General features: G+C 29.8%; 1 protein-coding gene across 1 annotated transcript; it reads left to right on the top strand.

The window, feature by feature from the left end:
- The first annotated feature begins 169 nt into the window (after window positions 1-169).
- LOC145751018 (uncharacterized) lies at window positions 170-1771 on the top strand. The gene is made up of 3 exons (XM_082567087.1): window positions 170-347; window positions 692-879; window positions 1110-1771. Exons 1-3 carry the CDS (start codon window positions 171-173, stop codon window positions 1273-1275), a joined length of 531 nt encoding a protein of 176 aa, XP_082423213.1. The 5' UTR covers window position 170; the 3' UTR covers window positions 1276-1771.
- The last annotated feature ends 14177 nt before the right edge of the window (window positions 1772-15948 follow it).

The following is a 15948-nucleotide window of genomic DNA, read 5'->3' as shown; positions in this document are numbered from 1 at the left end:
TTGATTCTTTCTAGTATGTTTTTTTTTATTTGTTTTTATTTGATGTCAAACTTGTTTTAGATTGCCAAACGACGTTACTTACATTTCCACGCGCTCTGCTGACCGATTACATTGAAGAACGTATTTCCGATTCATCTATTATAGCTAATCTAGCAGCTGGTACTTTTTGTATGACCATTAACCGATCTTATCGATACTTTAGTGCTATTTTCAACTACGAAACCGATTCCTACACATCTGCTTATTCTCTCTATATAAAGGGTGGGGAAAATCAAATATTAAGTTTTATTATTGCTAATGAATACGTGATGTTTAACGTTGAATCCGAATTTGCAGTGAACAAAAACGTGAGTATTATTAACGTAGCCTAGTTTGCGTTACATATTTTTAAAGAGATAGTTCGGTCGCATAGAAAAATATTATTATAAACAACTCGGAGAAGGCAAAATAAGGTTATTTTCCTATTGATGCCAGCATATGAACTTACGACGATGACGTCGTGCGTCACGTGACTCGCGAGCGTAGGGATTTTCCCTATTTACAATATTTACCTTCAAATTCCGATATCTCAAAAACTGCTTGACTAATTTTAAAAATAATGGCATCGTCGTGCAAGTTGGAAAAATTCCAACATAATTACAAAAGAAACTCTACGACCGAACCATCTCTTTAAATAAATTATTCTTTTCAGGAAAATATTTGTGTTTGGTTTAATTCCGCTTCCCGATCCGCCGGCTTGTATGTTAACGGGACTGCCATTAATCCATTTACAAACTTTTACGACGGGACCCTCGTTAGAGGCTCAGGGACGATTGTTTACGGGCAATTTTACCCCAAAATTAGTCAAACACTAAAGTTTTCACCAGGATTCTCCTACATGTAAGGTTATTTTTTTAACTAAACGATTGGTTTGATTTTCTTGCCATTATAATCTTGCAATTATAATGTTAACTTTATTTGCCATTATTATTCTAAACAACTGCACTAGAACAACAAATAATTTCAACGTCAAGTTAAACATGGCGTTTTTTGCAATCAAATTATTTTTTAAATCTAAACAAAGTCTGTATGAGTACCGGGCAAATACTTTTGTATTTCTATTTTAACAGGGGCGAGATCTCAAACTTTTTTGTTTATTCTCGCGTGTTAAGCTCTAGTGAAGTTGACGGTTTGCGAAGTTGTATTTGCCCGAGTGATTATATACTCTTCCACAACCCTGGTTCTCTCAAATTAAATGGTCTGGTAACAGCTCTACGGAAACCCTGTGGTGTTTAAATCAACAACTTTCTTACAAATTACCACACAGGACCACACAGGACCACACCGGACTACACTGGACCACACCGGACCACTTTTGTATTAAGTTTTTTGTATTAAGTTCAACTGGAGCCATTTTTTAAAAGGGAGTTAGGCCGGGCCGGGATCAATAAAAAGTGTCCTTTTGTCAGTATTTGGTTTTTAACAAATGACAGTAAAAATAGTCAATGTGTTCTGTGTTGTCTTATATGGCCAGTGTGGTCCTATGTGGGCATGCAGTGCGGTCCTGTGTGGTCTTGTGTGGTACTAAGTAGAACCCAATCAACAAGTCTAAAACTAATTTTGTTTTTATTTTCAGACATTTTTGTGGTGATATTATTATAAATACTTTTACCGTGAAATCATACAATTTGCTTAATTCTTTTTTCTATTAAGAATTTAAAAGTTTTATGACTTTTTGTCAGCTATTTTTCGCTTTTATTGTTTGTCATAATTCGTAGGTTATTACGCGTTGCCTTCCTCTTTTTCGTGATGTCATATTCTTTGCCGCATCACGTGGTTGTCGTCTTTGCGTCTTCCACTAATATGACACGTGACGATTTCTGTTGTTACGTCACAATGTGGTGGAATTCTAGCTGTTGTTCAAATCGTTTTTTAATAAATTCATAAAATTTAATTTCTAGGTCAAGTGCGAATATAAGTTTTAATTTTGTTTTCTCGCTTGGCTCAACTTTATTAGCTGTTCTCGTGTTGGGTAATTTCCCTTCTTCTGTAAACAAAAATTTTGTCATTTCGTTTTATTTTGGAATTTTGTTAAAACTTACTTTTCATTGTTGTGTACGCAGTTGACATTCCAAGAAAATATCTAAAAATACGAGTTTTACTTTATACCTATGTTTAGTTAAGTATTTGCTGCTTGGTTTGAAAAAGTTTTACAAAAAAACAAAAGATATCTTTGCTTACAAGGAAGTTGTTTTAGCACATTTGTAAATATTTAAAAATATGATTTAAACCTCGGTAAAACTGCTTCAAAAAGTTGCAAAGTTTCGTTTAAATTTTCAGCAATTCCGACAACTTTATAATTTTCAATTAAATTTTGTTTCGCTTTTTGCAAACTCCACTCGGTTGAACGACTAAAAAATTACAAATTAGCTTTTTCAGTTAAGTAATTTGTAATTTTTTTTTAAATAAAAATTGATGTTTTTTTAAAATACGAATTTTAAGGGCAAGTCAATGTAAAAGTTTTTATAAATAAAAAAAAATTTATTTAACAAAACACAATTTTCCATTTTCATATATTTAAATTTAATTTTTTTTGTTTGTGTTAAAAAGGAAATAACATCATCAGCATAAAACTTTTTTTCAAGTTGTTCTAAATACTTAAATTTGATAATATTACCTGCAATTAGGATGGTGACCACAAAAGAATTGGATTAACTTGATCTTATTATCTCTGACACATTTTTCAGCATTCAAGTTTATGCATTCGTCTATACTCTAAAAACAAAATCGTAAAAATATGTTAATTTAATAATATAGTGTATTGGTGATTGTATTGGATTATGGACCTAAAGGTTTAGGGTTCAAGCCGCACTAATGTCTCACTATTAGGGTCAAATATTTTAGTTAAAATTTAGATAAAATTTAAACTTTATGAGATTAACGTTTTTTTGTTTGTGTTTTTGTTAACTTATCTACTGTAAAAAAATATAGACTTTTATTTAAACGTTTTTATTAAATCAAAAATAAGTTTTTACCATATTTCGATCTTCTTCTGTTTTGTACCCTAACCAAGTTTTAATTTTCTTTTTTCCCCAACCCTGAAACCCGAAGCGAGAAAAATAGTAATTGGAAATAAATTGATCCGCGGGATGGCGCACCACGTTAACGTAAATTGGTTTAGAATACCCGTTTCTAAAAATGACTTTTTTTAGCTAGTTTATTAATAACAAATAAATTGCTTTTTTTGGTTTTAAATGTTTATTTAATATTGAAAAGGCCAGCTTGGTGTAGTGGTAAGAAAACTTGCTACACCACACATGAGGTCGTGGGTTCAATCCCCACTGCTCTCATGCTATAGCGCCCTTGAGTAAGGCGTTATAAACATTATGAACTTCTGCTGAACCAGCACTTAATCAGCAGCATAATTACCGGGCAATTACAATCTATATAATATCCCAAACTGCCAAAGGCAACTCGAGACTTGGTCGGAGTAACTTACGTTACTCTATGTTTAGGTCGCGCATTCAACCTTCCCACACCGAGGATAAAGATATGTACAAAAAAAAATAAGAAGTTAAAGAATAATATTATTAAAAGAAGATTAATTAAATGTTAACATTTGTATCTGACCCTACAGCAAACCAGATATGATTTGTGTTGAATCTTTCGGTTTGTCGATACAAAGAGTTTAATATTGTTAATTTCGGTAGTTAATTATTTGTAAGTTATTTACAGATCGTAAATTTACAAACTTTTTAAAGTCGGTAAAACGTAAATGTCTGATCACAACAGTTGGAATTTTTAAAGATAATTCGTTCCACTTTTGTACGAGGGTTTTCTAAATAAAAAGTTTAAGTTTAGTGAAATTTATTTATACTTTGATACTATACTTGCTTACGTACATTTGTTTGTAAAGGTGTGAATTTAAATTAAATATATATTTTCTTTTACTTAAAATCATTTGCTATAAAACAAATAAATAATTTCTATTTTGAAGATTTTAACTTAAGCAGAACGATTGTGAAATTTAGCCTTAAATATGTGTTTGCCTTTGACTTGGATTTTAAATATAAAGAGAGTTTAATACTTAAATCTACTTGCCTCTTCATCTTTATTTAAAACTTCTTTAATTTTTGGCCAACTTTCAATTTGTAAATAAAATTGGTTTTTATTTTTTAAACCGTCAACAACCCTTCGCATCGTAGTACTTGCACATTTTGGCAAGCGGTTATAAATCACCAGATTTTGGTTAAAATTTGAAAACAAAGATTTTGAAGCTAGTTCTTTTGTTGTAACGTTACTTGTCGGTACTGTAAAAATAAAAGAGAATAAAAAGTTGACTTAGTTTAGTAAAGTTTCTTAAATTTTTATACAGAACCGGTAGCGTAAATTCGTAAAAAAAAAATTAATTTATAATTCAATTTTATTTAATTAACATTTACTTATATAAACCAAGCATACCTTTAAAAATTGTATTAAAGTTAATTTTGTTGTCTTCTGTTTTTAGTTTTCTTAATTTAACAATTCTCTCGGATTCCAAAATGTTATTTTTAAAAACAAAATATATTAAAAAACAGAAAAATAAAAACAAAAATCTTCGAATTTTCAAGTATTTTCTTAACTTCATTATCTAAATCAGTAAAAATATTAATAAAATAAAAATTTAATGCTAATTACATTTTAATTTGTACTGCAAACTTTTTTTTATCTTAAAATAACTCTTGTTTTAAAACATCAAATTTTTAAAGTTTTTATTCTTGCTATAATCACTCTTTCATCTTTTACAAACATAAGCTTTAGATTAAACATTAACAAAGTTCAGTAGACTATGTTGTATAAAATATTAAGTATTTTATAACAAATTTTCCTACAATAAAATCAACATTAACTTTACTGCCTTTACAATCTTTTGTCATAGTCCTAAATTTAAAACAAACTACACTCTTAAAACATTACAATTTCTAGGCTGCGTAGTTAACTATTAAATTTTACGACGGTACGGAAACAAGTAGCGATAAAACTAAATGGTGTTGTGTTAAATATTGATGCGTTCTCACGCTTTCGAATCACTTCGTTTATCGCTCAAAATATTTTAAATAAATGAAATTTTAAATACGATTGCAATAAAACAATTTTCTATAAGTCTAAACCAAACCAACTATTATAAAACCCTTCGTTTCTAATGTTAATACATTAAGGTTTTTATTTAGGCTTACTCTAATATGAATACAATGTCATTTAAAACGTTAAAATTTAATTTTCAAACGATTTTTATTTGATATTTACTTATTTTAATATAACCCTAACCACAGAAGCATTAAACCATTTGCCGTTTAATGATAAATTATAACTAGCAGTACCCATATAATTAAATTCCGCTTACGCTGTGTTAAACCGCTTTATTTACTATACATATTGCCTTAAGCCTAATTCTGTCTAATGTCGAATGTTCCGGTGTTGTTAATGACAAATGTAAATAAAGGTTATCACCCGATCTATACTATCTCTTATATATGATTTAGTGCATCTTATATTAAATTGGGTCAATAACCAACCAAGTTAAGATAGTAACAATATCTACCATTTATTATTCTGTGTACGCGCTGATGACTTAATTAAAAACAGCATAGATTGCTATACAATTGCATTAGACTTTATACGCAGGAAGTCCTATATTGTATGCATTTTGAACTGCATATCTTCATAAACCGCACTGATATTTACAATGCTACCTCATTTAATGCTTAAAAATATGTAATATTTTCTAGTTGGTGCTTTACTAGAGTTAATTACTAAAACAATTGCGTTTTCCTGTCCCAGACAATTGCATGCAATTGATATTTATTTAAACAACTGTCATATTGGTATGTGTCATTATAAATTACTACAGTTCCCCCTTATTAAACAGCAGATATGTTTTGAGTGTTTACCAGCATGTTCTATATGTATGCACTAAAAAAAGATATATGCAAGTTATGTACAAAATTTATTATCTACAAAATACAACAAACATACAATTTAAAAAAATTACAAATAATGGCAACAAACTTTTTTTTATCAAGAAAAAAACATAAATATAACACTAAAAAATAATTTTATGCTTTTTAGTTTCTAATTTTTTTACAAAAATTTATAAATTTGGATTTAAACTAAAGGTAAACAAAGTACAAATAACACTTTAACGAAAATAAATTATGATTTTGTACAAATATGAAAGACTAAAACAAATTAACAAAAAAATTTATGCAAAAAAATAGATCAATTAAAATTTACAAAACAACAATATTTCAATTTAAAAAAAAAACGCAAAAAACAAGAAAAAATACATTGTTACCGTATTACCTCTAATAATAACCACACCTTGGAGAATTTAAAAATTATTTAAATATTTAATTTTAAACCAATTTAAACTGTCTCTAAATAAAAACAAAATACAAAATTGATAACTTTACATCATAAATTATGAATAAACTAACTAGTTGTTCAGTTAATCCTAATACCCGACCCGAATTATCCTAAACAAGGAAATATATGAAACCAACTTGGTGTTTTGTTTTTAATAAACTTTAACGCAATCGGGTCAACTCGTTTTCGTGTTTCTAAAATATCTTTTAAATTTTGATCAACATCGCTTTGTAAGTTGTCCATTGTTTTATAGAGCTGCAAAATATCAAGATTAAATTTAATTTGATAGAATTTTGTGCATTTTTTACTTTTACTTTTTGCAGTTTTAACAAGCTATAATCTATAATATCCCAAATTGACAAAGGCAACTCGAGACTGAGTCAGGGTAACTTATGTTACTTTATGTTAAAGTCTAGTCGACCTTCCCACATCGAGGATACATATATATACAAATATACACAATTTTTTTCTTGATGTGTAAAGTCGTGCTTACAGCTTAGAGATAGCGTCTAATTTTTTATCTTGCCATAGACTTAACTTGCCTTTACCAGTGCATTATACTTCTTAACCACAATGTGAACGTTTAAAATCGACCAATTATATTTTTTTTATATAAAATTTTGCTTACTGCTAAGTCGTTTGATTGAACACCAAAGCGGTAATAATGATTGATATCAGCCATAAACTGATTTGAAACCTCCGACGAGCGCCCTCCATCGGAATCAGTTTCAGGGAAACTCGAAAACCCGTCACTCGACTGGTTGCTACTTTCATCACGTGACTGCCACGAACTTTCTATTTAAAAAAAAAAAATTTTTTTAAGCTTAGATGTGAAAAGCTTCTTTAATTTTATATTATAATTATTAAAAATCTAATATTTTAATTTTAAATTTATATTTTTAAACATTTTTTACCTAAGCTTGATTCCTGGGAAGGATCCAAGTAATCTTCTAAACTTGGCATTTTGTCAAAGTTTAAATTTTGAATGAACAGAAAATGGATTTGTTTGCTTCTTAGTAATTCAGTGCAGTATTCAAACGCTTCTAATTTGACTAAAAACGTTAAGAAATTTCGTGGAGGATTTTTTATTAATTCGTGATAGTTTGGCATTTTTTTTAAATTAAAGCTTTTAACGACAATATTACAAAATCTGTGATGTTTTAACTTTTGTATGTGAATATGACTTTTGTTATACCAATTAAAGCTAAATTATAAAAACAACTATTTGAAATAAATTTATTTTAATCACCGTTCGATCGGTTTTCACCTCCCAGCAACTTGACAGCTTTCTCGTGGAGTTCTTTTCCCGTGAAAGATTTTTGTTTCATCGATCTTCTGATCAAACTCGTGGTCTTTGCTCCATTTCTACTTAGACTCAAGGTCGTATTCTGTACATTAAGAAAATAAAATTTAACTTATATGATCTTAAAGTTATCACGTCAGAAATCATGACGTCATACAACACATGACGTAAGAAATAAGGTTTATATCTTACTTGTTCTACGATTTTGTTGTGCAAGTTAATTAGCTTCTTTGTTGGGGTTACGTAGAGTTCAAGTAAGTTTAAAGTCACTTGAAGGTCATCTTCGTCTACGTCATCGGCTTTAATGACGTCATTAGACGTCATGATACCCAAGGTCATACGAAAGGTCATTAAAAGAACAAAGGCGTTTGGTTTAGAGAATTTTTCTTGATTTTTGAGGAATTTAACTTGGGATTTGAGTTCCTGAAAAATAGGTTTTTTGTTAAACTAGTTTTGGTAATTACGTCATATTTTAAAATCATTAAAATTTTTGAATTTTTGTATTAATTTTGGTAAGAAAGCTGTTTTTACTTTGACTAATAACTCCCACAATGCAATGTAAGAATGACGTAACGTTCCAAAATACAAAAACTTTTCAAAAGTTGCCAGCGTTTTTTGAATTAATGACGTCAGTGGTTCACAGTGGTTTTTACACGCCTCGATATCACGTGACTGACTCGTTTGAGTAATTTCAAGAGGCAGCTTCGGATTGTGGATGATTTGAATCTGGGTGTCCCGGATGTAGGAGTAAAAACGGAACGACAACATCCGGGATAGATAGATGACACAATCTTGAGTTGTTTGTTTAATTTTGGCCTAAAAAAAATTAGGACTTCAGTTTTTATTAATTAATTTTTTAACTAATTAGGATTTTTTATTGATTTCGATTTGTTTTGGGATTGTTTTTGTTTATTTTTAAATTTTTTTTTAAATTTACCATTTCTTGTTTCAATGTTATATCTCTTATGCTGAGATCCGCGATCGGGAAATTCCCTACAGTGGAACTTCTCTGACGTGTTACTTCGTCATCCGAGTAAGTGATCACGTGATCAGGTTTTAACATGAGGGAAGTACCGGACGACAGGATAGGAGCCGTGTTGCTTCGTTTTCGGGTGACGTCACGTTTAATATAAATGACGTTATCGTCACGTGGTGGCGTATTTGTGTCGTCACTGTTGTTATTTTGATCTTTGATTATGACGTTTTCGTAGTCGTGTCGTGATGTTTGTGTGACGTCATCGTTCGGGTTTCTTATCACGATCGAAACGTTCTCGTACGAATGTCGCTCGGTGACATCGACCGTAGATGATTGTGACGTCAGAGTTGATACACTGTTACGTGATGAGGCCGGGTTGGCGACCACTGTGGCTTGACTTTCATCGCTGGCGAGTGATTCAGTCGAAGTCTAAATTATTAAAGATTTATAAGAGTTTTTACATTTTCAGAAACAAATGTTAGATGAGAACTTAAAAGGGCTATTTGTTAATCCTAGAATTAAAAGTTATGGATTCAGTGCGACTCGAACAAAAGCTCTTTTGTACACTTTATAAATAAATAAAAGTCCACTAAAGATAAACACTTGGTTTTGTAAGTATTAAGGTTAAAAATTATTAACATCTTGGTTATGAAGTGGATTCAAGACGACTCAACTTTAAGGCCTTTTTGTACATTAAAAAAAATTGTTGTATATATAACACTTGGTTTTGGTGATATGAAGTATAAATAATAACATCTTGGTTTACTTACTGCGGGTCTTGAAACGAAAACATCTTCGCAAATGTTGTCAGTTGAGTAAGAAGGCAGGGTTGAGTGGTTTTCTGAGGTGTTTAAAGCGACATTTAGTGCTCGTAATAATCTCTCTGAGATTAGTTTCACATTTTCAGACAAAAAGGAGACGTTGTTTATTCTTTTTGCCATCTAAAAATAAAATAAAATATTTTAAAAGATAAATAAAGAATGACATAATATTATTTTAAATAAAGTTTGTTGTTAATATTACGTCAGAAAAGACCCCTTTGTCTGAATAAATATCCTCAATTTTATCTTCACATCGTTTCATAAATTGATGACGACATCCTGGTAACATTCGGTTTTGTAATCTTAATATTTTAAATTAATTAAAAACTAATCAGGAATGCTTTAATGGTTTAGATTTTACTAATCAGGAATGCTTTAATTAGATTTTATTTAGTAATATATAAGATTAAATTATATTTTTGTATCATTTCTGTGATACTTTTATGTTTAATTCATAAACTTTTAAAGGAATAACATTTGTTTGAGTTATAAAAAAGAAACACTTAATTTAGGATTTTTGTACAAACTTTGTTTTAAGGTCGGTATGTTTTGATGTTGGCATGATGAATGTTGTTGCAGTTTTTGAGAATAAACATAAATCGAAGTTAATAACACAATCACAATATTGCTCAACTAAATCTCCAACCACCTAAAAATAAACAAGTAGGTTTATTAAAATGGTTAAAAATCTTTGGCAAAATTTGCAATTGTCCATTTCATTGATTTTTTTTCACCTTAAAGTAATAGGTTTTACAGTTTTCTTGATAAGGATGTGCAGTTGTGACGTGCCTATTTAATTATTTTGGGTAATTGATGGTTTAACGTTAAAGAAGTTTGTTACCAAATTGTTTATTAACTCAGTACTTGCTTGGTTATATAAATTATCGCGTTTGCCATTTATATTACAAGTTATACCTCAAAAACTTTGATTGAGAATGAGTCTTTCTGTTTTTGAATCAACGAGGCAGTGTGGTGATCCATCTTTGGAGGAATACTGTAAACTGATTCGACAACTTGGCTTATTAGATCAATAAATCTAAGAACAATAAAGGGTATTCTTTATCGAAAAGGCAAGAAAAATATTCATCAGTAGCTTTGTGGAATATACTAAGCTTTTGTTAATTACCTGTGAAGCAAAATAATGAATTGGACGACTGAGCTACTACATTTTGCTTCCAGTTCTCCTTTTTCTTTTTCAGCCTCTCTCGAAAGACTTTCTTTGTGATAAGAGCACGATTGCTCATGCAGAACAGCCGTCGACTCTTGCACGTCCTGCAGAAATAAATCATGTGATTTTATTTGTTTGCAGTTTGTCAACAAAAGATTATTATTAGCGATTTTTAATAGACTTTGATTCTAAAGTAAAGGGGATTTTTCTTACGTCATGTGAGGTGGTCACGTGGTTCGTTTTTATTACGTCATCGGTGGGGATACAAATGTCTTTGCTATTGATGACGCAACTGTTGACTATCTTGGTCATTATCTTAGAGAGTGACGTCATCCAATGAGACGTCATTCTGTGATACGTTCTTCTCCAAGACAAACCCATAAACTCGGGTTCGAATCCCGCTTCCTGCACGCTGTATTCGAACTCGGCAACCCTAGTACAATAAAAAAATCACTTGTTAATTAAGTTACAAAAGACTCTTTACCTCCAACCAAGTGTAAATATTAATGATCTTATGTATGTGAAAAAAGTTGTAATGGTGTTTTTTGTTTAAATAACCTTAAGTGAAAAACATTGATGTAAACAACCATTTTAAAACATAAGTTAAAGCTATAGTTAAACTGAACGAAATACTGTTTTTTGTAGTTTAATGATGCATTTAATATGTTGGGTTTATTCTTTATTATTGGTGTTGTTTTGAAATCGAAAATAAACCATAAACCTGCTTGTTTACTTAACCTTGGTTATCAAATACGGTCTACACATATTTGTATTTTAAATTGTAATTATGTAGTTTAAAGGTTCGGCTGATAAATAATTAAACGTAAATTAAATTGTTGGAGCCTTTTGGTTGCTTTAATGTTACAGTATTTTTAATTAGTTTTAAATTGTACTTATACACTTCCCCTATCGCAGAAACTGCTGTGTCATTATTTTATTTATTTATTCAATACATATTTTTCGCTTTTAACGTTACATTTGTTGATAGCTTGCCCTACAGTCGACATTTTAATTGTCATAAAATGGTTGCAACTCTTAATTAATTTTTACCAGCGATATTTTTTCCGTGCACCACAAACGGTAGTTCTTTATTTTGCAGGGTTATAACCTGGGCATACATATGTATATATCGTCCACCAAGCTCCATTATATATAAATTTTGACATCAACATAGAGTAACTAACTTAAAAGCAAGAATGAAGCTTGCTCTATCTTCCAACTCTAAGTCATCTTCAGATCTTGGTTTTGTTCCCCGATTTAAACTCTCATTTTGTCGGAGTTGGCAAATATCTTCGATCACCAAATTGTACAAGATCTTAGCTGTTACCTTGGTAACATCGGGTACGTAACTTCCAAATATATTCCTATACTCTACGTCACTTCCTGTAAATTTAAAAAGAAATGTTTTGATTCCGAAAAAAAATGTGGTTATATTATTTCAAAATAATGCTGTAATTAAAAAGTACAAAATATGTTTTAAAGGCATTTCTGTTAAGAAATATTAATTTTATGAAGTAGTAGTTTCATGCAGTGGTAGTTTTAGGCTGGTAGTTAATCTAAAAAGAACGTTTTTTTATGCAAAATTTAATCTAATAAAAAAATATATTATTCTAGTTTTTAAAATCTTATTATAACATATAGTGTTTAGAGTATATTGTATGTATAGTCAGAAAATAGTAGTCTAAGGATGACTCTTCCACATTGACAGTTTCCTTTAGAGTGCGACGCATTAAAATAGTACTTAGAGGCGATGGTTAGGTTTATATTCTACAAAACAACAACATTCGCTTTGACTTTGAATAAAGTTTTACCTTTTTGAACGTTGTTAATTGAATGCACCACCGCCCTTAACACTGAAGCTGACTCAGAGTTTTTAAAAGGATCACAACCACAGGGCAAATATTTGTGCTTCAAATAATCATCCCTCACCGCTTTTCTATCAACAATCAAGTATATTGTTTTGTAATCAAAGGTTGCCAGTTGCGTTGCTTGTGGATTTTGTTAATTATATAATAATCAAACTATTTGAAGCACGTATTGTTAATGTTTTCTAGAGTTGTGGTGATTTTACTTGTATAATAAAGGCTTGTTCGGTTGTTTTAATTTAATTTTAATATGTATTTTTAGGCAATTAAAAAATAATTAAACTTGTATGCCAAACTTTAAGTAGATTTAAAAACATAATTAAATGAAATATTGCTCAACCAAATTTGCTACAATATTCAAAATAAGAAAAAAACTTTTTTTACATTAAAGAGGAACTAAAATCGAATTGTTTAACCTGATGATTATTTAGGTAATACCTGCTTACAACAATTCGATTGCAATAAATAATCGCAATAAGCTAATAAATACTTAATTTTTTAAACAATTAAATTTACAAAAACACGGTCGCAATAAATTAATAAAAAGTTGCTTTAAAAACTTTCCCTCTAATTGCAACAAAGAATCACATGATTCTGATTAAGTTTATTAGCCATTGTGGGTAAATTTATTACAGAATGACTTGCAAATTCTATTTCAGTAACTTAAAAGCAGATTTTGACAATGTAAACATTCATTAAACTCTAGTATTTACAAACTTTAATTGTGTGTTTACCTAACCGAGTTATTGTAAATTCGAAATATCAGATTTTAGCTTTGTAACTAAAAATTTATTGAACTTTTATGTCTTTTGTTTGTTGGGTGCCTTTGTTATTGACAAAAATGTGAAATACTTGGTTTAAAAAAACAAATTACGCTACTTAATATAATAACCTTTACAACACTATTGCGTTCGTTTTGAAACATGTTTTTATGTCTATTTTATTTTAACCACATGAATTTTATGTCTTTTTTAAATGTCATTTAAAAGTTTTTACAATTACAATCTATACCCACAAAAAAGGATACATTCATTAAATATTCCTTTGTACCCAGTAAAACTAAAAACTTCAAAAACAAACTCAAATTTTTAAAACGACATTTTTACTTACTCGAACCAGTTTTGAACACATTCAGGGTAATCGTCTATGACGTCACAATTAAATCGACGACGAAGCTCGTAGCAGGAATCGAGGAGTAGAAGAGTGACTTCTAATTGTTCGTTAGTCGGCTTCCATTCGAATAAGAATGTGCACATTAATCTCTTGATGTCATCAGTAAGACTAACTGTTAATATAGTTTTACGTGGGTTTTTTATGGAACATAGTAAATAAAATAAGCTGTGTACTTATAATAAAAACTGGCACACGACATTTTGTATATTTTATTACGACAAAAACGATTTTATTTAGGGTGGTATACAAGAATTGAAATTATTTTTTTTAAGCGATATTTTCTTGTTATTTACTTTTTACATTTGTAAGGGTTTAAAAAATAGTTTTTAAAAGATTACCTATACAGCTTATTACTTTTTCTTTTTCACTTTTTAAGATTAAGTTTTCATTTACTTCCAACAAATTCAGCAAGCTTTTTAACTAAAAACAAATGAATATATGGTTTAAAAATTGGGACAACACTTTTAAATAAAAACAAAATTAGTTTGGTAATTTTAATCAAAAGTCATTATTAATCTTTAAAAAATAATTATAACTTTAATAATGAAAAGTTTATTTTACCAATCTTGAAGTTTTCTTTAAAACTTTGAAATCTCCGAGCTCGATTAAATCCATTTCAATACATTCCCCAATCACCTCAACATACGTCACTACTTGTGTGACGTCATTGATTCGATACCGCAGCGCAAATTCCGCTAGAAGTCGGTGTGCTAGGGGTCCGAGCAGGGTCACGTGATCGTTTCTAAAAATTGATTCACCGGAGCTATGATGACGTCTTCTGTTTTGATCGATTGTTTTGTTTGTAGCGTCATATTCAATCATCTGTCAATCATCACAAGATACATTTTTTTAAGCTTCGATATTAATGTTAATGAAATTAGCAATAAAGTTTATGTTACCTTAAATAACAAAGCTTTATATTCGTTCAGTTTCCAGTTTTCCGAGGTTTGTTCCAATTTATTCAACTCTATACCATTATTACCTAATAGTTGGACTAAATTTTCGCGTTCTAATCGCTTCCAACTTTCGTAATCTTCGCAGCACTAAAGTCAAAATTTATGTTTGATTTTTTAACTTAATTATTTGATAAAAACGACTTTATAAAAAGGTTAATCACATTTTTGTCACAACTCTTATTTGAGATGAAATTCTTTACCTGAAAATTGTCTTTAATATAATACGGAGTTTCGTCCTTTTCCAAGGTTTGAAGTTGTTTAAAAAAATGAACTTGTAATTTCTTGCCAAGGTCGTTGCTTGGTGTTGAACGAGAATTTGTAGATTTAATGGAGTCGGATAAAATAACGGTTTTGTATTCGTTGTAATCTTGTTTGGAAAGTGAGAATAACTGGCACACATAACTGCTTAGTTTTTCCGACAATTTGCTGTAAAAAAAAAAATATGTTATATAGAAATGAATATACTTGACTAATTGTACGAAGGTTAGCGTTAAAAGATCTTTAACAAACTTAAATATAATTTATAGTTACCTTGTGTTTAAGTTTAACAGAATGTCGTCTGTGTTCCATAAATCTAAAAAGTTATAGAAAATGTTGGGGTAAAAATTACAAAACAATCTAGTTAATAAGCATCCAAAATTTTAAACACGATTTTACAGTCACCCTTATTTTGTTGTTGAGCTAGCACGGGTAAATGAGCACATAAAACAGCTGGAGTCAGTAATTTAAGATCAGTAGCCTCGCTACAATAAGAATTTAGAGCTAGTGAAGAAATACCTTAATATATAAAAGCAAATATTAAACAATTCCATTATTATAAGTATAAATATTTTCACATTATATTAGAAAATGTCTGGTACGGTGACTACAAAAATCTATATCAAATCACGTGATATATGACGCAACAAAAGAACGTATTTTTTACGTTTTGTATATAATCAAATTTTGCGATTATTTTAAAACTTTTATTTCTTACTGTGTCCAAGTTCAAGTTCGGAAATTGATGACGTCACAGACTTTGGTGTTCTAGAAAACTCACAACCCATCGAATTTGAACTAATTCTAGTAATTCTGCGCGGTAAAGATCTTGTTTTTCTTCCATCTATGACGTCATAATTCTTAGTTTGTGGAAGGGGTAATGAGTTGTGTTTGGGGGTCGAGTAGGGCTTGTTACATTCATGTTTGGTGACCAGGTTTTCTATGTATTGATATCTAGTAAAATGTTTATTATAAGTTAAAGGTTCCTTGCTATATTGTGCATTTTTGTGGACAATATAAAGTTAAAAATTTGCGTAAAAATTA

Source organism: Corella eumyota, chromosome 4 (assembly GCF_963082875.1).
Source record: "Corella eumyota chromosome 4, kaCorEumy4.1, whole genome shotgun sequence".
In the NCBI taxonomy this organism is placed as follows: domain Eukaryota; kingdom Metazoa; phylum Chordata; class Ascidiacea; order Phlebobranchia; family Corellidae; genus Corella; species Corella eumyota.
Note: the sequence above shows the minus strand (reverse complement) of the source record. Positions and strands in the feature narration are given on the sequence as shown.

Coding starts and splice junctions, on each gene's coding strand:
- LOC145751018 (XM_082567087.1), top strand. CDS start 171: ATGACCATTAACCGATCTTATCGATACTTTAGTGCTATTTTCAACTAC. Junction 348..691: donor AATTTGCAGTGAACAAAAAC/GTGAGTATTATT, acceptor TATTCTTTTCAG/GAAAATATTTGTGTTTGGTT. Junction 880..1,109: donor TCACCAGGATTCTCCTACAT/GTAAGGTTATTT, acceptor CTATTTTAACAG/GGGCGAGATCTCAAACTTTT.